The sequence below is a fragment of the Ailuropoda melanoleuca genome, chromosome 13 (genome assembly GCF_002007445.2).
Source record: "Ailuropoda melanoleuca isolate Jingjing chromosome 13, ASM200744v2, whole genome shotgun sequence".
Lineage (NCBI taxonomy): Eukaryota > Metazoa > Chordata > Mammalia > Carnivora > Ursidae > Ailuropoda > Ailuropoda melanoleuca.
The window spans coordinates 69,998,536-70,024,956 of record NC_048230.1 but is presented as its reverse complement, the minus strand read 5'-3'; the positions used below and the strand labels follow the sequence as shown (position 1 = coordinate 70,024,956).

Here is a 26,421-nt window from a genome sequence, read left to right as displayed (position 1 = left end):
CCCCTCGCTCATGCTTTCTTATGCGCACACTCTCTCTCTCAAAATAAATAAATAAAATCTTTCAAAAAAATGAAAAGGCCACGTAATGTATGATTCAAACTATACAACATTCTGGAAAATGCAAAACTATGGAGACAATAAAAAATTCAGTGGTTGCTAGGGGTTGGGGGGGAGGGATGAACAGGCAGAGCATAGAGGAATTTTAGGGCAGTGAAACTATTTAGGGCAGTGAAATTATAATGGTAGATACAAGTCATTCTACATTTGTCAAAACCTATAAAATGTGTAACACCAAGAAAGAACCCTAGTATAAACGAACTATGGACTTGGGTGATACAGATGAGTCAATGTACATTCATCAGTTTTAACAACTGTACCACTCTGGTGTAGGATTTTGATCGTGAGGGCGGCTGTGCATGTGTGGGGGCAGGAGGGAATTATCTGTGCTTACCAGTCAATTTTTGCTGTAAATCTAAAAACCGCTCTAAAAAATAGTCTATTTTTATTTTTATTTTTTTATTATGATATGTTAGTCACCATACAGTACATCATTAGTTTTTGATGTAGTGTTCCATGATTCACTGTTTGCGTATAACACCTGGAAGAGATTATGCCAAGTAAAAAATAGTCTATTTTTAAAAAGAAAAAGAAAAAAATCAGTAACCTACCTCCTACCTATAGACTAGAGAAAGAAGAGCAAACTAAACCCAAAGTAGAAGGAAGAATACAATAAAGAGTAGAGCACAAATAAATGAAATAGAGAAAAGAAAAACAATCAATGAAAACAAAAGTTGGAAACTTTTGAAAAGATCAACAAAATAAGCAGAACTTTACCTACACTGACAAAGAAAAAGAGACAGAAGACTCAAATTACTAAATCAGAAACAAAGGTGGGGACATTATTACCAATCTTAGAAAAATACAAAGGATTATAAAAAAATACTATGAGCAACTATACTATGAGCATCAATCATTTGCTTTAAAATCTACATTGTCTGATATTATTAAAACCACTGGGGCTGAATTCTCCCTTCTTCCCTTTTTATTGAAATGTAATTCAAATCCCAGTAATTCCACCATTTTAAAGTACATGATTCAGTGGGTTTTAGAATATTCATAAAGTTTGTGCAACTATCACCACTATCTAATTCCAGAACATTTTCATTACTCCAAAAAGAAACCCTACACCCAATAGTGGTCACTTCCCCCCTGCCCCCATCTCTTGACAAATACTACTATACTATCTGTCTCTGGATTTTCCTATTCTGGACATTTCATATATATATATATATATATATATATATATATATATGGCCTTTGTGTCTACTTTCACTAAGCATAATGTTTTCAAGTTTCATCCATGTTATATAATGTGTCATACTTCATTCTTTTTTTTTATGGTTGAATAATGTCTATCAGTCCAATATTCCATGCTAACAGAATGTATGAATTACTCAGTTCAATCTCCTTACTACTTATAGGTCTATTTATATTTTCCATCTTTGGCCCTCCATCTCATTCATGTCTATGTGATGACTTCCCTCTAGGCTGCACATTCCCAGGCCCCTTGAAGGTTAAAGTATGCCCTGACCAGAATGTAGGAAGGCCTGCTCTGGTCGTTCCTAAATTCATTTAGATAACTAGTAGACATAACATAGTTTCTTCCCCCCACCTTCTGGCACACAGGCGGTACCACAAGATCTGTTAAATGTCAGACCTTTGGGCCTCACCATGATGCCCTCTGCACATCCCTTCGTTCTATAAAATCTGTGGACTAAAGTTCACGCAAACAGAATAGCTGTGCAGCACCTAGACTCTCACCCACCCAATCCCCCGTCAGTAAGTTACACTGAATAAAATTCTGAGTAAACTGTAGTCATCTGCCACATTTTCCAGTCTCAAAGTGCCTTCTCAGTTTGGAAGATACTTTACTGTCCCTCCTCCACCTTCTGAAAGTGCTGGCCTTCATAAAAAGGAACTAAATTAGGAGAAAAGTGGTAAGTAGGGAAACTGACCAATTATAGACACCTATTGTATTGTTTGAATTATTTACCATATGTCTCACTTCTTCATACTTCAAATTTCAAATTTTAAAATTTTAAAAGTGCCTTTTGAATAAATAACTGAGGTGAAGGGCAGTAAGAAGTATTTTCCTCAGCAGATGGATACTGAGAGCAGAAACCAATCTTCCCAGGCCAAACCAGCATCTGAGGAAGAGTTCCCAAAGGCCGCCATGCAGGTCAGTGGAAAGGGTCTAAAGGAGATCATAACCAGACACAAAATAAAGGCCTCAGCATACCCTAATATACACAGTCTGTTTTAGAAGCAAAATCTTTTAATGATCGCTCCCATGTGATAAGTACTTACTATTTCATAGTGCTACACTCTTTACAAGTTATAATCTCAGTGAACTTCACATGAGATGAGCATTTTATTATCATCCTTATGTCACATGAGAAAACCAAGGCACAGAAAAATAATTACTCAAGTTACTTTGATTCCAAATATTCTATCTTACCATCTTTTAGATTTTTTTCATGATACCCACAGAATGACATAATGTTGGTAGTGAATGGTCCAAGAATGACTGCTCAGAGCCTACTAGTAGGTAATGACATTTCAAAAACTCCAAGTGCTCACTGAATCAGTGATCAAAAAACTCACAACAAACAAAAGCCCAGGACCAGATGGCTTCACAGGCGAATACTACCAAACATTTAAAGGAGAGTTAAGGGGCGCCTGGGTGACTCAGTCAGTTAAGCGTCTGCCTTCGGCTCAGGTCATGATTCTGGAGTCCCGGGATCGAGCCCCACAGCAGGCTCCCTGTTCAGGGGGAGTCTGCTTCCCCCTCTCCCTCTGTCCCTCCCCCTGCTCCTTCTCTCTTTTGCTTGCTCACTTTCTCTTTCTCAAATAAAATCTTTTTTTAAAAAAATAAATAAAAATAAAGAACAGTTAATACCTATTCTTCTCAAACTATTCCAAAAAACAGAAAAGGAAAGAAAACTTCCAAGTTCATTCCATACCAAAAACAGATAAAGACACCATTTAAAACGAAAACTGCAGGCCAATATCCCTGATAAACACAGATGTAAAAATTCTTAACAAAATACTAGCAAACTGAATTCAACAATACGGTAAAAAAATCATCCACTACGATCAAGTGAGATTTATTCCTAGGTTGCCAGGGTGGTTTCATATTCACAAATCAATCAACATGATGTATATCAATGAAAAGATAAGAATCATATGATCATTTCAATAGATGCAAAGGAGCATCTCAAAGTACAACATCCATTCATGATTTAAAAACCCTCAACAAAGTAAGTTTAGAGGGAACATACCTCAACATAATAAAGGCCACATATGAAAAACCCTCAGGTAATATCCTTAATGAGGAAAAACTGAGAGCTCTTCCCCTCAGGATGTCCATTCTTACCACTTTTATTCAACACAGTACTGGAAGTCCTAGCCACAGCAATCAGACAACAAAAAGAAATAAAGGGCATCTAAACTGGTAAGAAGTAAAACTTTCACTATTTGCAGAAGACATGACACTCTATATAGAAAACCCTAAAGACTCCACCAAAAAACATATAGAACTGGTAAACAAATTCAGTAAAGTCACAAGACACAAAAATCAATGTACAGAACTCTGTTGCGTTTCTATATATCAATAATGAAGCAGCAGGAAGAGAAACTAAGGAATTAATCCCATTTACAAGTGCACCAAAAATAATAAGATACCTAGGAATAAACATAATCACAGGTGAAAGACCTGTACTCTAAAATCTATAAAACACTGATGGAAGAAACTGAAGGTGACACAAAGAAATGGAAAGACATTCCATGCTCATGGATTGGAAGAATAAATATTGTTAAAATGTCCACACTACCCAAAGCAATCCACACATTTAATGCAATCCCTATCAAAATACCAACATCATTTTTCACAGAGCTAGAACAAACAATCCTAAAATTTGTATGGAACACAAAAGACCCTAAATAGCCAAAGCAACCTTGAAAAAAAGAAACAAAGGCATCACAATTCTGGACTTCAAGTTATATTACAAAGCCGTAGTAATCAAAACAGTATGGTACTGGCACAAAAATAGACACATAGATCAACAGAACAGAAAACCCAGAAATGAACCCACAATTTTATGGTCAATTAATCTTGGACAAAGCAGGAAAGACTATCCAATGGGAAAAAGATAGTTTCTTCAATAATTGGCGTTGGGAAAAATGGACAGCAACATGCAAAAGAGTGAAACTGGACCACTTTCTTACACTACACCATACATAAAAATAAATTCACAATGGATTAAAGACCTAAAATGTGAGGCCTGAAACAATAAAAATCATAGAAAAGAACACAGGCAGTAATTTCTTTGACATCAGCTATAGCAACTTCTTTCTAGATATGTCTCCTGAGGCAAGGGAAACAAAAGCAAAACTAAACTATCGAGACTACATCAAAATAAAAAGCTTCTACACAGTGAAGGAAACAATCAACAAAACTAAAAGGCAACCTATGAAGATACTTGCAAATGATGTATCTGATAAAGTGTTAGTATCTAAAATAAACAAATAATTTATAAAACAACATCCATGGGGCACCTGGGTGGCTCAGTTGGTTAGGTGTCTGCTTTTGGCTCAGGTCATGATCCCAGGGTCCTGGGATCAAGCCCCACTTCGGACCCCCCTGCTCAGCGAGGAGCCTGCTTCTCCCTCTCCCTCTGCCTGCCACTCCCCCTGCTTGTACTGTCAAATGAAGAAATAAAATCTTTTTTTTTAATTTTTTTTAAAAAACAAACCGAATAAAAAACAGAAGACATGACAGACATTTCTCCAAGGACATACAGCATGAAAAGATGCTATCACTTACCATCAGGGAAGCACAAATCAAAACCACAATGAGATATCACCTCACACCTGTCAGAATGGCTTAAATCAAGGGCGCCTGGGTGGCTCAGTCAGTTAAGCATCTGCCTTCAGCTCAGGTCATGATCTCAGGGTCCTGGGATCAAGCCCCACATCGGGCTTCCTGTTCAGTGGGGGAGCCTGCTTCTCCCTCTCCCCACCCCTTGCTCATGCTCTCTCTCACTCTCTCTCTCTCTCAAATAAATGAATAAAATCTTAAAAAAAAAAAAAAAGAATGGCTAAAATCAACAACACAAGAAACAACAGGTGTTGGCAAGGATGTGGAGGAAAAGGAACCCTTGTGCACAGTTGGTGGGAATGCAAACTGGGGCAGCTACTGTGGAAAACAGGATGGAGGTTCCTCAAAAAGTTAATCACACTACTAGGTATTTACCCAAAGAATACAAGAACACTAATTCAAAGGGATACATGCACCCCTATGTTTATAGCAGCATTATTTTTAGTAGCCAAGATATGGAAGCAGTCCAAGTATCCGTCAACTGATGAATGGATAAAGATGTGCTGTGTATGAATATATAATGGAATACTACTCAGCCCTAAAAAAGAATGAAATCTTGCCATCTACAATGACATGGATGGAGCTAGATAATGCTAAGCTAAGTGAAATAAGTCCGTCAGAGAAAGACAAATACCATATAATTTCATTCCTATATAGAATTTAAGAAACAAAATAAATAAGCAAAGGGGAAAAAATGAGAGAGAGATTGGCATATCAAGAAACAGACTCTTAATTATAGAGAACTTATGGTTACCAGCAGGGAAGAGTGGGGGGATGGCTGAAATAGGTGATGAGAATAAGGAGTGCATTTGCTGTGATGAGCACAGGGTGTTGTATGGAAGTAATGATTCACTATACTGTACACCTGAAACTAATGTATTAGTTATATACAACTATAACAACAGTTAACTAACTGGAATTAAAATAAAAACATAAAACCAAAAACAAATAAAATAAAAACATAAAATATAATAAAATCAGGGGGAAAAAACACAAAAAACCTCCAAGTGCTGTCAGACCTAAGGGCAATGAATGACCTGACAGACTAAAAAAAGAGGCCCATGAGGGAAATCCTCAGGCAAAGTATGAGAATAAAGTAAGGAGACAGGCAGCTAAGTCAATGTCATTAAACCAAAATATTAGAAAGATGTAAGACAGTATTTCCCCAAGCAAATGGTTCTCTCCACCTTCCCCTCCTTTAGTCTCTAACTCATAGGGTCCAGAGTTGAAAATCAGGCAAGTTAGTTAGCAGTGTCCACGACAAAAATTGGGTTGGGAAACACTTAACCCAGACTGTAGGGAAAATCCCAGAAATGATAACCAAAATAAAAACGAGGTAAAAGTAGAGACAAAGGGACCACTTTACTTTCGGTAAATTTAATGACTGTAAAGCTGTTCACATAGCAGCAAAGAGATGTATTTCCCATTTGACATAAAGTTGCTTCACAACTTGCAGTTTGTGTCCAGAGCTTCGATATCTCTTTCATTAGTGACCAGTCATATCTCCCTTCTTGTCAGCAAGGACAGCCCATGTCAACTCTAAGCCCATCCACTCAGGTCAGCAATATGCTGAGGAGTCCTTCAGGGTGGTCCTGCAGAGAACATGTCCTTTAAGTGTCTGAGAGCTGGTGGATGTGATCTGAAAGAAAACCAGTCAGAAGAAAGCAAGGTAACCAGGACTGCACTTAATGTGGAGCCTCCAGAGGAGAAGCCATCAATAGGGATCTGATGGAGGTGGTGACAGTCCAGCAGAGACTGCATGGTTCCCATGTGCCCCCAGACCTGGGAAGAAGAGACATCTGATACAATGGTAATATGTATAATTTAAGAAGTCTAAAATAGTTCAGTCCCAAACTACCACTTCCCCCCTTTCTCGAGAGATGGCTCTTCTCCAGCACCAACCGTAAGTTTCTAGTGTGAGCTGCCCATCACAGACCCTGCCCTCCTAACGCCAGGGGTAAGCTGTGACCTAGGCTTGTCAGTCAAGTTCTTCCTTAGGGTATTTATGGCCAAAATTTGGTAAGAAAAGCTCTTTTCTCTCTAACTGAGAGCTGAAAGCATGTGACCCCAGAGGAGCTTTCAGGAGAAGACAGGCAAAAAATATGTAAACAAAGATGACTTCAGACACTGAAAAGTCTTACGAAGATAAAATGGGCTGATGTGATAAAGGGAAGCTGCTTTAGCTTCCCTGAAGAGAAGGCATCTCAAGGAGGTGACATTTCAGAGAGAAACTGAAGGTTAAAAAGATGGCAGTCACATAAAAATCAAGAGCCTCCCAAGCAACACAACACGTGCAAAGTCTCTGACACTAGAACTAGGTCTGAGAGGCAAAAAGGAGGCCGCCAAGATTGGCGGAGAGAGCGTAAGAAGAGTAGAGGGGACATGAGGTTGGAAAGGTGGCTGGGACAGATCATATAAGGCCTCAGACACTGTGCATTTCATGCTGGCTCCAATGAGAAACCACTGGAGGGCTTAAGCAGTGGAGTCAGTGATCTGATTTAGAAAGACCACGGTGACTACTGTGGGGCAGATAGACTAGAGGAGGGGAAGAATGGAAGCGGGGAATATGAAGCTTTTGGAATTCTCAAGCACTGCTGGTGGGAAGGCAATATGGTACAATTACTTTGGCTAGTTCTGTTATATATACTCTATGGCCCAGCAATTCTAAGCCATTTACCCAACAGAAGTGAATACGTATGTGCACTAAAACACATGTGCAGGAATAGTCATAGCAATCCCATCATAACAGCTCCAAACTGGAAAGAATCAAAATGACCATTACTAGTACAACACATAAACAAATTGCAGTATATTCATATAACATGGATAAATATAATCACGGGATGAACTGCACAACCTAAGACTGAGGAAAAGAAGACAAGCACCGAAAACACATGTCGTATGATTTAATTTTATAACAAAAATAGTCAAAACTAAACAATGGCATTAGAAATTAGGATGTAGGAGCACTTGGGTGGCTTAGTTGGTTGAGTGCCCGACTCTTGATTTGGCTCAAATCATGATCTCAGGGTTGAGGGATCAAGCCCCACATTGGGGTCCATGCTGAACATTGAGCCTGCCTGGGATTCTCTCTCTCCCTCTCCCTCTGCCCCTCCCACACTCCTTCTAGCACGCTCTCTCAAAAAAAAAAAAAGAAGAAGAACAAGAAGGAGAAGGAGAAGAAGGAGAAGAAGAAGAAGAAGAAATTAGGATGTAGGGAAGAAGAGTAACTAGTAGGTACATGAAAGTCTTGGAGGTTCTGAAAATATTCTATTTCTTGATCCAGGTGGTAGTTATAGGGACAGGGTCACTTTGTGATAATTCATCAAGTAGTATACTTATAATATGGGCAATTTTCTACATTTATGATATGCTTCAATAAAATAATTCATCTTTAAAATATAGAAGCAGAGGGGCACCTGAGTGGCTCAGTCGATTAAGCATCTGCCTTTGGCTCAGGTCATGATCCCAGAGTCCTGGGATCGAGCCCAGGCATCGGGCTCTCTGCTCAGCGGGGAGCATGCTTCTCCTCTCCCTCTGCCTGTTGCTCTACCTGCGTGTGCTCTCTCTATCAAATAAATAAAATTTTAAAAAATAAAATAATAAAATAAAATACAGAAGCAGAAAATCATGAGAAGACTGCTGAAATCTCCCAGCCAAGAAATGATGGTAGCTTGGAGATGGAAAGAAACAGGCAGGTTCAAGATACATTCCAGATGTGAGCTAAAACAAATGGACTGCTGATAAAGTACAGGAAAGTGAGTACCTAGACTGAGTCCTATATATATATATTTTTTAAAGATTTTATTTATTTGACAGAGATAGAGACAGCCAGCGAGAGAAGGAACACAAGCAGGGGGAGTGGGAGAGGAAGAAGCAGGCTCATAGCGGAGGAGCCTGATGTGGGGCTCGATCCCATAACGCCGGGATCACGCCCTGAGCCGAAGGCAGACGCTTAACCGCTGTGCCACCCAGGCGCCCCGAGTCCTATATTTTTGACTTGAGCAACTGAGTGTGCCATTTACTGAGATAAGGAGGGTCTGAAAAGAAGAAAATTGCAATAAAGAATCCATTCTATTTTGGTCATATAAAGTTTAAGACGCAAGAGAAAAAGGATATAAATGCAAATTTCTTGAGAGCATGAGAAGGGATGGAAAGGGAAAACATAAGGGACAGTGTGACCGAATATGAAGATGCTTCCTATACAGTCCCATGTGAGCAGAGAGCACATATGGGTAGGGATGTGAGTGAGCTAGTGGAAATAATGATGAGACAATGAGGTTTCATCTGATTGTATTGCTTTTCTCCATGAAATACGAGGCAAAGATATCAGCTGAGATTAGGGTTTGGATAAATGAGTAAAGAATTAAGGAGAAAGAGTAGGAAAGTCAATTCACTAGGGAAATAGAATAGGATCGGGATTTCAGGGCCATGCTGAGCGCTCATGTGAGTTTTATGGTCATGAATTTGAACTGAATACAGCTGGGTTCATGTGGCAGAGGCTGTTACGTGTCTCCCAACATTTCTCCTCTTCTTCCTAACAGAACTCCCAATTATTAGCTGGGCATCTGATCATTCAGAATGAAGACCACACTTCCCAGCTTCTCTGCAGCCTTGTATAATATGTTACAAACTGTGTGTGGAACTCCTATAAACTGCCCTGAAAGAAAGAAAGCATGCCCTTTCCCTCTCTTCCTCCTTCCTACTATCTAGAATACGGACATGGTAGCTGGAGCAACCACTTAGGATCATGGAATAACCTTAGGTTACACAGCAGAGCAAAAGATAGGAGCCTGGTCCCCTGACAATCATGAAACCATCACAATCACCAGTTCTGGACCCTCCATATCTAGATTTTTATGTAGAAGAGAACTACCATATTAAAGCCCTGTATTTTGAGTTTTTAATCACCATCATCTGACCTAATCTATGTACTACAGATTATCCGCATGCTCTTCCCTAGTGATGTTCAGCTGATAGGGCGCAGATGCAGAAGATAACCACTTTCACCAGGGCTGGGGTTTAGCACCAACCAGCACCAGAAACAAAAAAGGGAGACAAGAAAATGAAATTTAGGGGACCTGGCTGGCTCAGTGGGTGGAGCATGCAACTCTTGATCTTGGGGTTGTAGGTTCAAGCCCCATGCTGGGTGTAGATATTACTTAAAAACAAACAAAAAACTTTTTAAAAAATTGAAATATACGAGAGAGTGGTTCTAGTGCAGCCCAGAAACTCTATGTGAAGAGAAATGAGAACAGCAGAGAGGAAGAACAGAGAGAGCCAGAAGAACCCCAGTTCCACAGCTCCTTCTTCATTTTGATCCTTCCACTAAATCTACCTGTGGGGTTTATGTCACTTGGGAACAAAAAAGGAATAGCAAGTAATACAGCATCACCTTTCTACCTTTCTTGAACAGATGGAATTTTTCCATTACATAAAAAAATATCATATTAACAATACAACCCAGCACACCATCTTCATCCCCTTTTTTAAGTAACCTTTAGCTACATTGAAAAGAAAGTAGGAGGGGTGGGAAAGCAACTTAAAATCAAAAAAGCAAAATTTCAAAAGACAGAGAAATAAGCAAACGAGACGGTGTCCCCAAAAAAAGCACAAATGGAGAAGCCTATGAGGGATCATTTCCGAATCAATCACATTGCTGTCTAGTAGGAATTATTCCACTTAGTAAATTCTTAAAGTAAGACAAAGCCCAGTTGAAATAAAGCCAGAAGGGAGTAGGATCACTTGAAGTCCCCAACCAGCAAACTGACTGTGTTTTAAGTTTTTGTCAGATGGACAGAACAGAACATCTCAGCAGTGGTAAAATTTCCAGGTCAATCCAAAGAAGTTAATGCCTTCTTCAGCTGCAAGCCACGGACCATGGCCCCCATAACAAGACAGATGTGACAATAAGAGCAAGGACAGAAAGTAGAGGGTAAGGCATGAGGGAACAGGGCAAAGGATGTAATACTGATCAGCATCAGCAGAGAAAAGAAGCACCCTCTCCCCATCTCTCTCTTTTGCAGATTCTTCAGAGCTCAGTATGGGAGAAGCAGCTTTGTTCTGGCCTACCTCAGAATGTGTCCTGTCAGGCTCTAGTTCTGGGGTAAAGTAGACATGAGGATCAGAAAGAAAGGAAGATGGCAGTAACAGACCTGTATAGTGTACATCTTATCATTTCTTTGATAAGAAAAAGAGGAAGGAAGAAAGTACATGAAGGAGGGAAGAAAGGGGGGGAAAGAAGGAAGGGGAAATCCCACAGCCATTCATCTGGACCTGCTAGTCCAGGAGAAGTGAGGGATACCTAGGGCATCAGCAACCTCAAAGGGCATGCTCATCTCTGACAGAGAGACAATTAAGTCACTCAGAATCACTTACACTTCCTAGCCTCTCTACAGCAGGGAACTGTATGCTACTGTGTACTCCAATCTCACCAAATTCCCAAAAAGAACCTTCTAAGAAAGAAGAAAGGCAATGAAAAACAAGAAGGCATTAGACAGGAGCAGTTCAAAATTCAGTTCAAGGTCTTGCCCTTTCACTGTTCAGGCTGAGAAGAGATTTTTATTTTACTAAAGAATTTCTCCTGGAAGAAATTTCATTCCCCCAATTACCCAACCCAACATCCATTTCACAATGCAAGCCAAAAGCCCCAAAGGACACCTTACCTTCACCAGTACATAGTCCCCAGGCTGAGCTCTGACCTTGACCTTGGAGTTATTAACGTCCTCCATCTCCACATCAGGGAAGATCACTTTAAGGTTTCCATCATTCCGGCCACACAGATCAGTAGCAGAGCGTTTACTGTGCTGCAGAAAGAACAGAGAGTTATGAATCTGTCACAATCATCAGTTCTGGGAGGGCAGAAATTATGCCTTCTCTGTCTCAGATCCCTAAGGGTCTTACTTACAGAGCATTCCTTAATCAAGGAATCACTGAGCACTATGCGTTTACTGCTGCTTCCCCAACAAGGACAATGCATGGCACACTATAGAAACTCAATAAAGTTTTGCTGACTCTATGCTCATAAATGACTCAGTCAATCAGTCTTTGATTACAGAATTACCTTCCTCAGGAATGGATTTCCAATAGTCCTGAAGGCAAGGATAAAAATATATAACCTGAATCTTATCACAAGGAAACTCTTCAGAAAAACTCAAATTAAGGAACATTCTACAAAATAACAGGCCTATAATCATCAAGTGTTAAGATTATGAAAGCCAAAGAAAGACTGAGGAATTATTCTAGACTGAAGGAGACCAGACAGACATGACAATTAATGCAACATATGACACGGAACTGAATCTTTTTCCTATAAAGGACAGTTCTGAGACAAGTGGAGAAACTTAAATGGGGTTGGGGGATTGGATTGCAGAAATCTAACAAGGTTAATTTCCTGATTTTGAAGGTTGTACTGTAGTTATGTAGGAGAATGTCCCTGTTTATATGAGATATATATTACAGTATTTGAGGGGGTTGAGGGCATCAGGTCAGCAACTAACTCACAAATGAGTCAAAGAAAAAAGTTCTTGGTACTGTATTGCAACTCTTCTGTAAGTTTATGATTGTTTTACAATAAATTTTTAAAAAGACAGTATTCAGGTCCCATAATTTGAACAAACCAACCATAAAAGAATATTTATGAGATGAAGAAATTGCAACACTGACTAAACATTTGATAATATTAACAAACAACTGTCAATTATTTCAGATACGATAATTAGCATTATGTTAGGGTTTTTTCTTTTTTTTTTTAAAGATTTTATTTATTTATTCGACAGAGATAGAGACAGCCAGCGAGAGAGGGAACACAAGCAGGGAGAGTGGGAGAGGAAGAAGCAGGCTCATAGCGGAGGAGCCTGATGTGAGGCTCGATCCCACAATGCCGGGATCACGCCCTGAGCCGAAGGCAGACGCTTAACCACTGTGCCACCCAGGTGCCCCTAGGGTTTTTTTCTTAAAAGCATCTTTATCTTAGGGCACCTGGGTGGTGCCGTCAGTTAAGAGTCCAACTCTTTGTTTCGGCTCAGGTCCTAATTTCAGGGTTGTGAGATCAAGCCCTGCATCAGGCTCTGTGCTGAGCTCAGAGCCTGCTTAAGTCTCTCTCTCCCTCCCCCTCTACCCCTCCCCCTCCCCTCTCTAAAATAAATAAATAAATCTTTTTCAAAAAGAATCCTTATCTTTTAAAGATACATATACTGAAATGTTTACTGACCAAATACTATGATGTGTAAGTATAATATGCATAATATGATGTATAAGGTACTTGCTTCAAAATAATCCAATGGGGGCAGTAAAGATGAAAATGAGATTAGCCATGATTAACACTGTACTGACAGCTGTTGACGTTTGTTAATGGGTACATGGGCATTCATTATACTGCTCTCTATCTCTATGTATTTTTTTTAATTCCCCGTAATTTAAAAAAAAGTGGGGGGAGGGGAGGGAATGTTGTTTAGAGGCTCTAGAATGAGATAGACCTGAGTCAAATTCTGGCTCTGCCACACTGGTTGTATGGCCTTCAGGAAGTTATTCTACTTCTCTGAATCTCTGTTTGATCTCATAAAAGGTCTAATAATAGCACTACCTCCAAAAACTGTGGTGGGACTCAATGTGCCAATGACCATAAATTGCACAGTTCCTTTAAAAAAAAAAAAAGTGCATAGTTCCTGGCAGACAATAAATGCTCAGTATACATGAGTTATAATCATCTTCTCTGCTACTCTGGATATAGCAGCCTGAAGTTTTAAACTGGCCAGGACTAAAGGAAAGAAAGTCTCCTCTAAAAGAAGTAGACTCCCAACTGCTAGCCCTAAAAAATCCATTTATTCTCTAGCCCCAAGTGAGTATTGGCTTATTGTTATATGCATAAGAAGGAATCTTGTTTCGGTTTATTTAATTACCATAGGTTCTCTGTAAGGCTGATGAAGTCAGGGACACAGATCAGTGAACCCATTCATTCATTCAAAAGACAAGCGCACTATTCTGTGCCTCACTCTGTGAGGAGAGCTGGGAATACAATAAGACCTAATTCTTACTGGAGAAAACGTAGATTGCTAATAGACATGTACACGTACAGATCTCCAGAATCACAGCTAATACACTAAATTACAAAGCATTTAGTGAGGCAAACACCTTTTGGGGTATCACAGTAGCTGAGCATCACCACCCATCAGCCAGCTGCCAGTCTAGACCACAGGAAGATCCCCTAACCCAGATGAGCTGATCAAGTACCCCAGGAAATTGGAGGCTGGGCTGAGAGACACAATTTTGGTCTATGAATAGCTAGAACTATAATATGTAAACACAGGAACTACAGGGCTGCTGTACTCTGCAACAAAGATGAAGAAGCAGGAAAAGCTGGTCTAAGGAGAGGAGAAAGTATGAGCCTAAAGGGCTTCCCAGACTAGGCACAGTCCTTCCTGCCCTTGGGCTCCACAAGACACCCCTGAAGTACAAAAAAGAATTCCTTCGGGGCACCTGGGTGGCACAGCGGTTAGGCGTCTGCCTTCGGCTCAGGGCGTGATCCCAGCGTTATAGGATCGAGCCCCACATCAGGCTCCTCCGCTATGAGCCTGCTTCTTCCTCTCCCACTCCTCCTGCTTGTGTTCCCTCTCTCGCTGGCTGTCTCTATCTCTGTCAAATAAATAAATAAAAAATCTTTAAAAATAAATAAATAAATAAAATAAAAGTATTAAAAAAAAAATTCCTTCTGGCTTAAGCTGAATGGCTTGAAGAAATTTCTCATTGTTATTGACCGGGAGTCCTAACAAACACAAATACAGGCAATTAGTGGCTCCATATCCTAAGGCATGGAACAGGACTCTCCTTTCTCAATCCAGGACTTGTGAGGAGTCACAGAAAGGGCCCCATCTCTCTCTTTCCCCTCCTCTTTCCCCTCCTCTCCAATGGCTGCTGCCTGTAGCTTCAGGCTCCCAAATTCACCCCTTATTTCATCTGTTTAGTGCTCTAATAGCTAGGTTCCCAGGCTTGACCACAGAAGACTACAGGAACTCCAAACTTCCTGAAATGCAGTACATTTCTAAGAAAATGTGATTTTAAAAAGTACTGAAGGAGCGCCTAGTTGGCTCAGTTGATACAGCATGCAACTCTTGACCTCGGGGTTGTGGGCGAGCCCCACACTGGATGTAGAGATTACTTTGAAAAATAAAATCTTCAAAAAAAATTGTTTTTAAATCTTCAAAAAATTAAAAAATAATAAAAATAAAAAAGGATTGAAGATAATAAAATTGATTCTAAAAACATACATATGATAATACTTCCAGAAAGATGAAGCAGATATACTTCTCCCTAATCCTTCTGCTGTTAAGTACAAAAATATCTTTCAGGAATGAAGGAGAAATCCAAACATTCTAAGATTAAGGAAGAGAATCTGCTGCCAGTGTCTAAAGGAAGTTCTCTAAAAAGAAAGGAAAAGACAAAAGGAGGAAGCTTGGAACATTAGGAAGGAAGAAAAAAACATAATGACATTGATTACCTATGCAGAAAATCCCAAGGAAAATGCCAAAAAAAAAAACCTCCTAGAACTACTGATTTCAGCAAGGTCACAGAGTACAAGATAAACATACAAAATTCAATTATTTCTGTACAATATAATGAACACATGAAACACCTGAAATTAAAACACAATAGCCACTATAATAGCTTTAAAAAAAAGGATATTGAGGTGTAAATCTAACAAAATACATATAGGATCCTTAACACAAAAACTCTGATAAATCAAAGAAGACCTAAATAAAAGGGAGACATATTGTGTTTCAAAAAACAAACAAAAGGGGCGCCTGGGTGGCTCAGTCAGTTAAGCGACTGCCTTCAGCTCAGGTCATGATCCCAGGGTCCTGGGTTCGAGCCCCACATCGGGCTCCCCGCCCAACGGGGAGCCTGCCTCTCCCTCTCTCTGTTGCTCCCCCTGCTTGTGCTCTCTCACTCTCTGTCAAATAAATAAATAAAATGTTTAAAAAAACAAACAAACAAACAAAAAAATATATATACATATGACCTTACCCCCTCCACCAGCACTAGCTGGGTACAACCCACAGAGGCCATGTTGGCTTTTGTTGCTTCTTCTCGAAAGACAGTAATAAGTTCCTCCAAACGCCTTAATTTTACCTCTTCTGGGACATCATCTTTCAGCCTATGATATGCCCGGGTCTTCTACATAAAAAAAAAAGAAAAAAAGAAAAGAGAGAGAGAGAGAGAAACAGAGATCACCAAGGAATCACAGAATCCCTTCCCCCCTCCTATTTTTTTTTTTAGATTTATTTATTTTAGGGGAGCCTGGGTGGCTCAGTCAGTTACATGTCTGCCTTCAGCTTGAGTCATGATCCCAGGGTCCTGGGATCGAGCCCCATGTTGGCTCCCTGCACAGTGGAGAACCTCTTTCTCCCTCTGCCTCTGCTGCTCCCACTGCTTGTGCACTCTCTCTCTCTGTCAAATAAAATCTTTAAAAAAAAAAAAAAAAAAGGTTTATTTATTTTAGAGGGGAGAGAGAGAGTTGCGTGCACACACAAGTTAGGGAATGGGCAGGGGGAGACGGGGACAGAGAATCCTCAAGCAGACTCCCCTCTGAGCAGGGAGCCTGACAAGGAGCTGGATCCCAGGATCCTGAGATCATGACCTGAGCCAAAATCAAGAGTCGGATGCTCAACACTCTCAGCCAGCCAGGTGCCCCCACCCCACAGAATCCATTCTTAAGGTACAGAGGGGAACCAGGTTCATTCCACCTCCAAGTTACAGACATCTATACAGGAACCCAAGCCATGCCAAAAGGGTTCTCTATCTCTAGGAGCATTCTAAAATAAAAAGGTAACTATGCAGTCAAGTCATATTTTTATAAGGGTTAAATTCTAAATTTAGCACATGAAAATCAGACTCAAATTGTTCTTGATACATTGGATACAAATGTAACCGTTATACAAATGTAATATACACTAAATAACTCATTAGCACTGTTTATAAGACACAAAATGCAAAGCAGCCTAAGTGTTTATCAACAGGTTATTAGTAAAACAAATTATGCTTTATCTACACAACAGAATATTACACCAGTGAAAAAAGAGAATGCAATAACTCCAAATATACTATATGACTGCTCTCCAAAACTTACTCTTAACAGAAATAAAGTACAGATCAACATGTACGACAACTTTGGTGTAAAAAGAATAAATAAAAATAGGTTTATAAATACATGAAATATCTTTGGAAGTTTACAGAAGAAATTTCTAAGAGTGGTTGCCTTCAAAGAAGGAACTGAAAAACCAGGTAACCTGGGAAGAAGGAAGAACAAGTACTTCCCATTCATACTATTTTGAACTTTTGAATTTTATATAATGAGCTCATACTACCTAGTCCAAAAAAATTTTTTTAAGAAAATTTATCCTTGAAAAGCCTTTAAATTGTCCAAAACCATGGATGGGGTACATACATGTACATGTTTTGTATGTATAAACATATTTTCTTAAAGGTTTTATTTATTTATTTTTGAGAGAGCAAGTGACCACGAGCAGGGGGAGGGGCAGAGGAAGAAGCAGACTCCCCTCTGAGCAGAGAGCCTGATACAGGACTCAATCCCAGGACCCTAGGATCATGATCTGAGCCGAAAGCAGACGCCCAACCGACTGAGCCACGCAGGCGCCCAACACATTTTTTTTTTAAGTTTTCTGTATACAAGCTTATAATACAGTTGAAGAACCACTGAGCTAGATGTAAGTATGGAATAACAGGAAAACCTATACACCAAAGTGTGGTAATTCCTATCAGCCTTTGAGAGAACCAAATGGTGAATGGGTTTACTCTATTTTGTCTTCTTATTAACAAAAACTTGTCTCTATTGTGCATTTACCATTACCAAGCACTACTCTCATTTCAAAGGTGGAGAGACCAAGGATCTTTCTCAAGATCACATAGTTATTAAGTAAGAATGGCATGGGGCGCCTGGGTGGCACAGCGGTTAAGCGTCTGCCTTNGGCTCAGGGCGTGATCCCGGCGTTATGGGATCGAGCCCCACATCAGGCTCCTCTGCTATGAGCCTGCTTCTTCCTCTCCCACTCCCCCTGCTTGTGTTCCCTCTCTCGCTGGCTGTCTCTATCTCTGTCGAATAAATAAATAAAATCTTTAAAAAAAAAAAAAAAAGTAAGAATGGCAGAATTTGAAGCTTGCTCACATCCACTTAAGACTACTTAAGTCTCTATGACCTTAATCCTAACCTAGAAATTAGATCCCAAAGTGAACACTCATATTCAATGCCCATGATGCTTCCACCACACACTGTAAACCCATTTCCCAATTCTAGCATTATAAAGAATTTCTCTTGCATATTTGTAATGTCCATGGAAAAGAAGATTTGGAACCCAAATCTACTCTGAAGCTTCATCCCTGAAATAATTCTGTAACAGACATAAATATACACAATGGCCCACTTACACTGCCTAGGGAACACAAGACAGTGAGCTTTAAAAGACATGAATTGGTTTTGTTGCTGGCAGCTGAGTGATGGTGGTGGCTAAGGTCATGGGATCCTTCATTCATTTAATCAGCTTTCCTGAGCCTCCTGGCCATACAGCCTCTTCAGCCTCCACCCCAATTACAAGGAAAGCCCCCAGTGAGGTGACTGGAGAGATGAGAAATGACCTGTGCAAATCCATCCCTACCATCGAGAAAATAGCAACAGACCAGTACTATTCCCTCTCTGTGGGAAATACACATTACTCTCCCTTTCCTTCCTCATCTCCTGTTGCTTTATTTTCCTGGGAATCTGTGTACAGGAGAAACACTATAGTGGCCATCAGTAGGTTCACTTGGCCTAAAAAAATAAAAATAAAATAGCTAAGGATGGCTAGGAGGACAACACGGTGCATCTATAGGCCAAAAAAGTCCTGCATAATTTCAGCTTTCTTATAAGGAAAATAGCATCCCTACCTCCACATTCAAATTTTAAACGATCTGAACATAACTGAAAATATTTTAATGAAAACAAATATTGTCACAAGCAATCCACTTTCATCTCAAATCGCTGCATTGTATAAAATAGTAGACAGGTTGATTAAAAATAAAGAAATGAGGGGCGCCTGGGTGGCACAGCGGTTAAGCGTCTGCCTTCGGCTCAGGGCGTGATCCCGGCGTTGTGGGATCGAGCCCCACATCAGGCTCCTCTGCTATGAGCCTGCTTCTTCCTCTCCCACTCCCCCTGCTTGTGTTCCCGCTCTCATTGGCTGTCTCTATCTCTGTCAAATAAATAAAATCTTAAAAAAAAAAAAAAAAAAATAAAGAAATGAGTGGTAAGATCCTCGTGGCTTCTCAAGGACTACCTTGCTACCACTTTCTTTTCTTCCCAGTTGTCAACAATCAACTGGAAACCAGTCAGCAATTCTGTCGGTGTCAGCACAGAAGTACCTTCTCCTCCACCCCAGGGCTTACCTGTCTCATACTATAAGCAAAAAGGAAGCCCATGTTGTACTGAACTTCCCGAAGCAAAGACACCGTCTGGAGGTGATCTTCCTCCGTCTCACCACAAAAGCCAGCAATGAAATCACTGCTGAGGCTCACACCTGCAACACATGACAAAGGACAACATGTCACTGCTGCTTACCTTCAAGAGAAGCCTTTGGCACTTGGCTACAGAGGGCAGGATAGCAATTTGTAAGGAGCTGTTCAGCCCATGTGCAAGTGAAACAGAACAGTCATTATAGAGCAAGATGGAATAGGCCTGCTTATACATAATGTTCCTATGCCAGTTCCCATACTTTTGGGGCGCCTGGGTGGCTTAGTTGGTTAAGGGTCCGACTCTTGGTTTTGGCTTAGGTCATGGTCTCAGGATGATGAGGTCGAGCCCTGTGTGGGGCTCCACGATCAGCATGGAGGCTGCTTCTCTCTCTCTCCCTCTCCCCTGGTTCCTCCCCTCACACGCCCACATGCTCGCACTCTCTCTCTCTCTCAAATAAATAAATAAATAAATAAATCTTTTTAAAATAAATATGTCTTTTATAAAATTTCTTAAATAAAATCTTCAAAAAAAACATACTTTTGAAGCCAATTTCACACAATGTTTAAGACTATAGGAACAGGGGCACCTGGGTGGCTCAGATGGTTAAGTGTCTGCCTTTGGCTCAGGTCGTGATCTCCAGGTCCTGAGATCGAGCCCCATAACAGGCTCCCTGCTCAGCAGGGAGTCTGCTTCTCCCTCTCCCTCTGCCTGTCCCCCTGCTTGTGCTCTCCCTGTCTCTCTCTCTGAAATGAATAAATAAAATCTTAAAAAAAAAAAAAAAAGACTAAGACTATAGGAACAATAACTATTTGTTACTAAATACTAAGTGCTATGCTTTCCTATCTATTTAATTTACTCTACGTAATTATCCCAACAATCCAATGAGGTACTATCAACTCTATTTTATATATACATATACATATATTTTTTTAAAGTAAACTCTATGCCACACATGGGGCCTGAACTTACGATCCTCAGATCAAGAGTCCCATGCTCTACCAACTGAGCCAGCCAAACACCCCTTATTAACTCTATTTTATAGATGAGGAAACTGCAGCCCAGAAAACTTCCACACTATCCTGCCCCTCCAAAATGAAACTATTTATACATAATGCAAGTTACAATAATTTGAAATTTGGAAACAAATGTAGACATTGTCAACCAAATCTAAATTAAAAGACAATAAAGTAATTTTATTAGGAGGAAGGGAAAAGAGAAAAAGGAGTAAGAGTTAAGATAATAGGAAAGGTGAGGCGCCTGGGTGGCACAGCGGTTGAGTGTCTGCCTTCGGCTCAGGGCGTGATCCCAGCGTTGTGGGATCGAGCCCCACATCAGGCTCTTCTGCTATGAGCCTGCTTCTTCCTCTCCCACTCCCCCTGCTTGTGTTCCCTCTCTCGCTGGCTATCTCTCTCTCTGTTGAATAAATAAATAAAATCTTTAAAAAAAAAAAAAAAGATAATAGGAAAGGAATTACCTCTATGTACACATTTTCAAAGATATCAATTGCCCCCAAATCGGAACTAATTTAGACCAAACTAACTTTGCCCACTAACAAGGAAGAACAAGATCTGCCCCATATATTAAGAAACACAAAGACTATAGAAAAGAAATCTCTTTCACCTTGAGATCACAAGCCTTTGTGTATCTCTAGCAAGACCAAGACATTAAAAAAGTAGAAAGGAGTAAAATGAAAGAGAAAAATGAAGAGGAACAAAAGAAGCATAAACGGTGTCATAGGGTAGCATCATAGGCGTTGCCTTTATCTGACAAAAATGCTGTGATCACTGGTAGAGTGATGTGCTCGACAGAATATTTCTTAAACGTACCTGGGATAGATTCTCTGATATGATGAATTAACTCCACATAAGCTTCTCTTGAATATCTGCAATGAAGAACACAAAGAAAAGGCTTAGATAAATCAATCTTCTTTAAATGAATACTACAAAAAGATAACACTATGAATTACTGTATAACCACTTCTCATCCACATAGGACAGCACAAAAGTAGGTTAAAGTGCCCAAAAGAGACTTCTGATCCACATCCTGTAGTGTAACCTAATCTACAACCCATGAATCTTTATTTCAAGAACATACATTATTTTAAACAGCCTTTTTAAAAAATAAGTAGGGGGCACCTGAGTGGCGCAGCAGGTTACGCGAGACTCTTGGTTCCAGCTCAGGTCCTGATCTGTGTCATGAGATCGAGCCCTGTGTCAGGCTCCACGCTCAAGGAGTCTGCTTGAGATTCTCTCTCCCTCTCCCTCTGCCCCTCCCACTCATGCTCTCTTTCTCAAATAAATAAATAAATCTTTTAAAAAAAAAAATAATAGCCTTTTTATTTAACTGAGGACAGATTAAACATTTAAGAGGATCTCTAAAATTGCCAATGTGGAAAATAAGGCAAGGCACTAGTTCCATACAGCTTGCCATTTGTCACCTTTCAGTCTTACCTCTACAATACATATTAGTCCCAAAGTAAGTGAACACACAGAAATATGTTTAAATTCCAAGACTTAAAAAGCTTTAATGTTAAAAGCTACAGGATTCCAATTTCAAAAAGTGTGTGCCACTCAGTAGGTGCTTAATAAAAAAGATGCTAGGGGGGCCTGGGTGGCTTAGTCGGTTGGGCATCTGACTTGATTTTGGCTCAGGTCGTGATCTCAGGGTTATGAGATCAAGTCTCGCATCAAACTCTACACTCAGTGAGGAGTCTGCTTAAGACTCTCTGCCCCCTCCACGTGCACCCTCTCTAAAATAAATAAAAAATCTTTAAAAAAAAATGCTAAATAAATAACATGAGTGATTCAGTCCTTAGTCCATACTTCTGAAGTAAACAGAAGCAAGTTATCATGTTCATGAGTCTATTCATATAACAGATATTTATTGAGCAGCTACTATGTGCCACACACTATACTAGGTTCTTGTGGTCCTTAAGAAAACATGGAAAGGTGCAGGATGCCCCCTCCCCAAGCAAGTCTGACCCCCTCCGCATAGCCTCCAATACACGGCTGCTTCCACTCTGGGCTGGTAGGTGGATCTGTTTACAGATGTTGTCTCTCTCTTGAATCAGCTGTAGAACCTGATCAGATTGAACACATGAAAGGTCATCAAAGCCTCACCAAAAAATCCTGCAGAAAGGAATACCACCCCCACTGTTTCTTTACCAAGGCTAATTTTCAAGTAATTAACAGGCCAATTAAACCAAACACATGAATTACCCAAAGCATTTACTTTTACTCAAGCCATGTTATCTGTTCCAGACATTTCACTTGATGGCATCTCTGCTTTCAAAGACTGAAGAAAGCAAGCAGAGATCAAATTCAAGCCATGGGATGACACAGACAAGAAAGGAAAAATGGTATCTGTTTCATCTAACTTCCAAACTAATTAGTCACTTTAAAAGATACCATCAAGAGGTACCTGGGTGGCTCAGCTGGTTAAGTGTCTGCCTTCAGCTTGGGTCATGATCCTGAGGTCCTGGGATCGAGCTCCATGTCCAGCTTCTCCCTCTCCCTCTGACCCTCCTCTGCTTAAGCTCTCTTTTGCTATCGCTCTCTCAAATAAATAAAATCTTTTTTAAAAATTAAAATTAAAATTAAAAAATAAAAGACACCATCAAGAAACTGGAACTAGGTGGGGCACCTGGCTGGCCCAGTTGGTGGAGCATGCAACTCTTAATCTCAGAGTTGTGTTCAAGTCCCACATTGGGTATGGAGATTATTTACAAATAAAATCCTTAAGGGGCACCTGGGTGGCTCAGTCAGTTAAGGGTCCAACTCCTGATTTCGGCTCAGGTCATGATCTCAGGGTCCTGGAGTTGAGCCCTGTGTTAGGCTCTGCATTCATCGGGGAATCTGCTTGAGAGTCTCTCTCTCCCTTTCCTTCTGTCCCTCCCCCTGCCCCTCACTTGCATGCTATAAAATAAATAAATCTTTAAACAACAAATCTTTAAAATAAAGAAACTAGAAATAAGAAAAAATCTTTGAAAAAATGTATTGGCAAAGGATTTATATCAAGAACACATAAAGAACTTTTAAAACTCAATAAGAAGATAATCCATAGGGGAAAAGGTAAGAGTGGGGCCAAAAAACAGGTATTTCATCAAAACAAAAAAACTCAAAAAAAAGGTTTCACATATGGGCTATACACTCCATGCATTGCTAAGGCACTTTGGTAAGTACCTTCCATACATTATACCTATTTCCCAAAAACCCAAAGCAGGAGATTATTAATCCCATTTTACAGATGAAGATGACAATCTGACCTTGATGACCTTGAAGACAAATTTTTAAAAAATATATCAGTCCCATCTCTGCCCCACCTTGGTGGACTTTTTTTTTTTTTCTTTCAAGATTTTATTTATTTATTCATGAGACAGAGAGAGAGGAAAAGCAGGCTCCCCGAGGAGCAGGGAGCCTGACGTGGGACTTGACCCCAGGACTCTGGGATCATGACCTGAGTTGAAGGCAGACACTTAACTGACTGAGCCACCCATGCACCCTCACCGTGGTGGACTTTAAATCTTTGGTGGCACTAAAGGGCAACAAAGCAATCACAAGATTCCCTGAGCAAGATTCAAGGACTGCTGCCTCCCACTGGGTCCAGCCTTTGGCATACTTAAGGATACTGATAACAGCTTGGCACGGTTCACTGTCGATACTCACCTCATCAGGAAAGTCTTTGGGGTGAGGAGAGGTGAAACGGATCCTCATTTCAGGATCTATTCTGGAGACCTTATCCAGAAGATGAGCAAAACGAAGGCCTCCTTGCTTGGGTTTATAGTTGGTAGAAAAGCCACGGCTTAGGTTAGTAGACACTGCATTGTTGAACTGGACCTCTGAACTGTCCCGAAAACTATTAACATTCTGACCAAGAAGTGTCACTTCTTTCAGCCCCTAAGAAAGGGAAAATAAATACACTGGAAGCAAATTACAACTTTTTTGGTAGTTTCATCCCAAATTACTAATTGAAATTAGCTGAACCTACCAAGAGCCATCCATAAATGTATTCTATTTGGTCTTTAACCCAATAATTTCACATTTGGGCATCTTGTCTGAAGAACTGAACTTACGAATTTTTAAAATCTTAAATAAAAATTATCTTCAAAGCATTTTTTAGAGTAGCAAAAAACCTGCACACAAACTCAATGTTCAATAATGATGGTTGATTTGTAACACCATAAATCAAATTATGACAGCATTCTGCCAGCTAAATATTATATAATCATTGCCTATGAAGTATTCTTCCCAAAACAGTTAGCCTAATTTGAATCAAGCTTTTACACCTAACTTCCAGTTTACCAGAATTCAGAGGAAAATTTTAAATGACAACATGAAGAAGCAATCAGACAAATCCAGACGTGTCTGATCTCTTCAAAAACTTAAAGTATCATTTAAAGCAAACAACAAAAAAGTGAAAGGGCTGTTTTAAATTAAGAGGGATTGAAGAAATATAAAAACCAAATAAAACCACGAATCTTGACTAGATCTTGGTTTGAAAATAAAAAAAGCAATACGACATTTGGTTCAGTCAGTTAAGCATCTGCCTTCAGCTCAGGTCATGATCCTAGAGTCCCAGGACTGAGCCCACGTTGAGTCCATGCTCACCAGGGAATCTGCTTCTCCCTCTCCCTCTGCTCCTCCCTGTTTGTGCGTTCTCTCTCTCTCTCTCAAATAAATAAAATCTTAAAAAAAAAAAAAGATATTTTGGATAATTAAGAAATTCTGAGGAGCACCTAGCTGGCTCAATCGGTAGAGCTTGGGATTCTTGGGTGGTGAGTTAGAGCCCCATGTTGGGTGTAGAGATTACTTAAAAATAAATAAACTTAAAAAAAAAAAAAAAGAAATTTGGAGGCACCTGGGTGGGCTCAGTTGATTAAAATCTGCCTTCGGCTCAGGTCCTGGGATTGAGCCTCACACTGGGCTCCCTGCTCAGTGGGGAGTCTGCTTGAGATTCTCTCCCTTCCCTTCTCCCTCTGCCCCATTCTTCCCCAACTCTTTCTCTCTCTCAAATAAATAAATAAATCTTAAAAAAAAAAAAAATTTCGGGGCACCGTGGTGGCTCAGTTGGTTGAGTGCGGGACTCTTGGTTTCGGCTCAGGTCATGATCTCAGGGTTGTGAGATCAAGCCCCACGTCAGGCTCTGCACTTAGCGAAGAGATTGCTTGTGATTCTCTTTCTCCCTCTCCCTCTGCTCCTTACCTCCTCATGCATACTTTTTCTCTAAAAATAAATAAATCTTAAAAAAAAAAATTTTAATGATACAGGCACCTGGCTGACTCGGTTAGTAGAGCATGTGACTCTTGATCTCAGGGTTGTTGAGTTTAAGCCCCATGCTGGGTGTGGAGATTTCTTAAAAAAGAAAGGAGAGGGAGAGGGAGAAGGAGACGGACGGGGGGGGGGGGGGGGGGGGGGGGGGACACTTAAACTACAACTATCTTTCCAATAACCCAGCAAGGAAGTTACTGTTTTATCTTCTTTTCATAGATTTTCATAGGGAAACTGTGTTTCAAAGATGATAGTTAAGTAACCAGAGCATCAAACCAAAGAATGCTGCAGCCAGAATTCATACTCGATCATCAGATTCTAAACTCATGCTCTCTCCATAGCACTGTGCTGCCTCCTAAGCAAACTTCACATGGTTCTGCCTATAATTGATAAGCAGCAAACCAAAGATATTCTCCCAGGTACTTCTGGCCAGGTATGGGTTCTAAACTTATATAGCTCAGAGATGGCACAGGCAGCCAAACAAGAAAGTTGTCCTCATCCTCCTAAAAACACGCTTACAAGACAAAAGCCTAGACAACTTTTCACCTGTTCTGAAAGCTTCCTCACTTCCTCTAGAATGGAATCAACAGGCCGACTCCTTTCCCGGCCACGTGTGAATGGAACAATGCAGTAACTGCACATGTTGTCACAGCCTCGCATGATAGACCTGGGGAGAAAAGCACCAAAACTTAGTAACAGGAGTAACAGGAGTAGGA

The 26,421-nt window shown here is 40.3% G+C and overlaps 1 protein-coding gene across 2 annotated transcripts in view; it reads right to left on the bottom strand.

Moving 5' to 3' along the window:
* Positions 1-6,273: 6,273 nt before the first annotated feature.
* CDK5RAP1 (CDK5 regulatory subunit associated protein 1) overlaps positions 6,274-26,421 on the bottom strand; it is a 31,607-nt gene continuing 11,459 nt past the window's right edge. The window contains exons 8-15 of one of the 2 annotated variants that reach the window (XM_019798645.2): positions 26,252-26,372; positions 24,104-24,334; positions 22,421-22,518; positions 21,266-21,321; positions 19,373-19,503; positions 15,962-16,111; positions 11,605-11,745; positions 6,274-6,578 (exon numbers count right to left, since the gene is read on the bottom strand). In XM_019798645.2, the coding sequence (XP_019654204.1) occupies positions 6,498-6,578; positions 11,605-11,745; positions 15,962-16,111; positions 19,373-19,503; positions 21,266-21,321; positions 22,421-22,518; positions 24,104-24,334; positions 26,252-26,372 (1,009 nt within the window). In that variant the 3' untranslated portion in view covers positions 6,274-6,497. The remainder of the gene's footprint in view (positions 6,579-11,604; positions 11,746-15,961; positions 16,112-19,372; positions 19,504-21,265; positions 21,322-22,420; positions 22,519-24,103; positions 24,335-26,251; positions 26,373-26,421) is intronic. The other variant, XM_002918264.4, reaches the window with a different exon arrangement.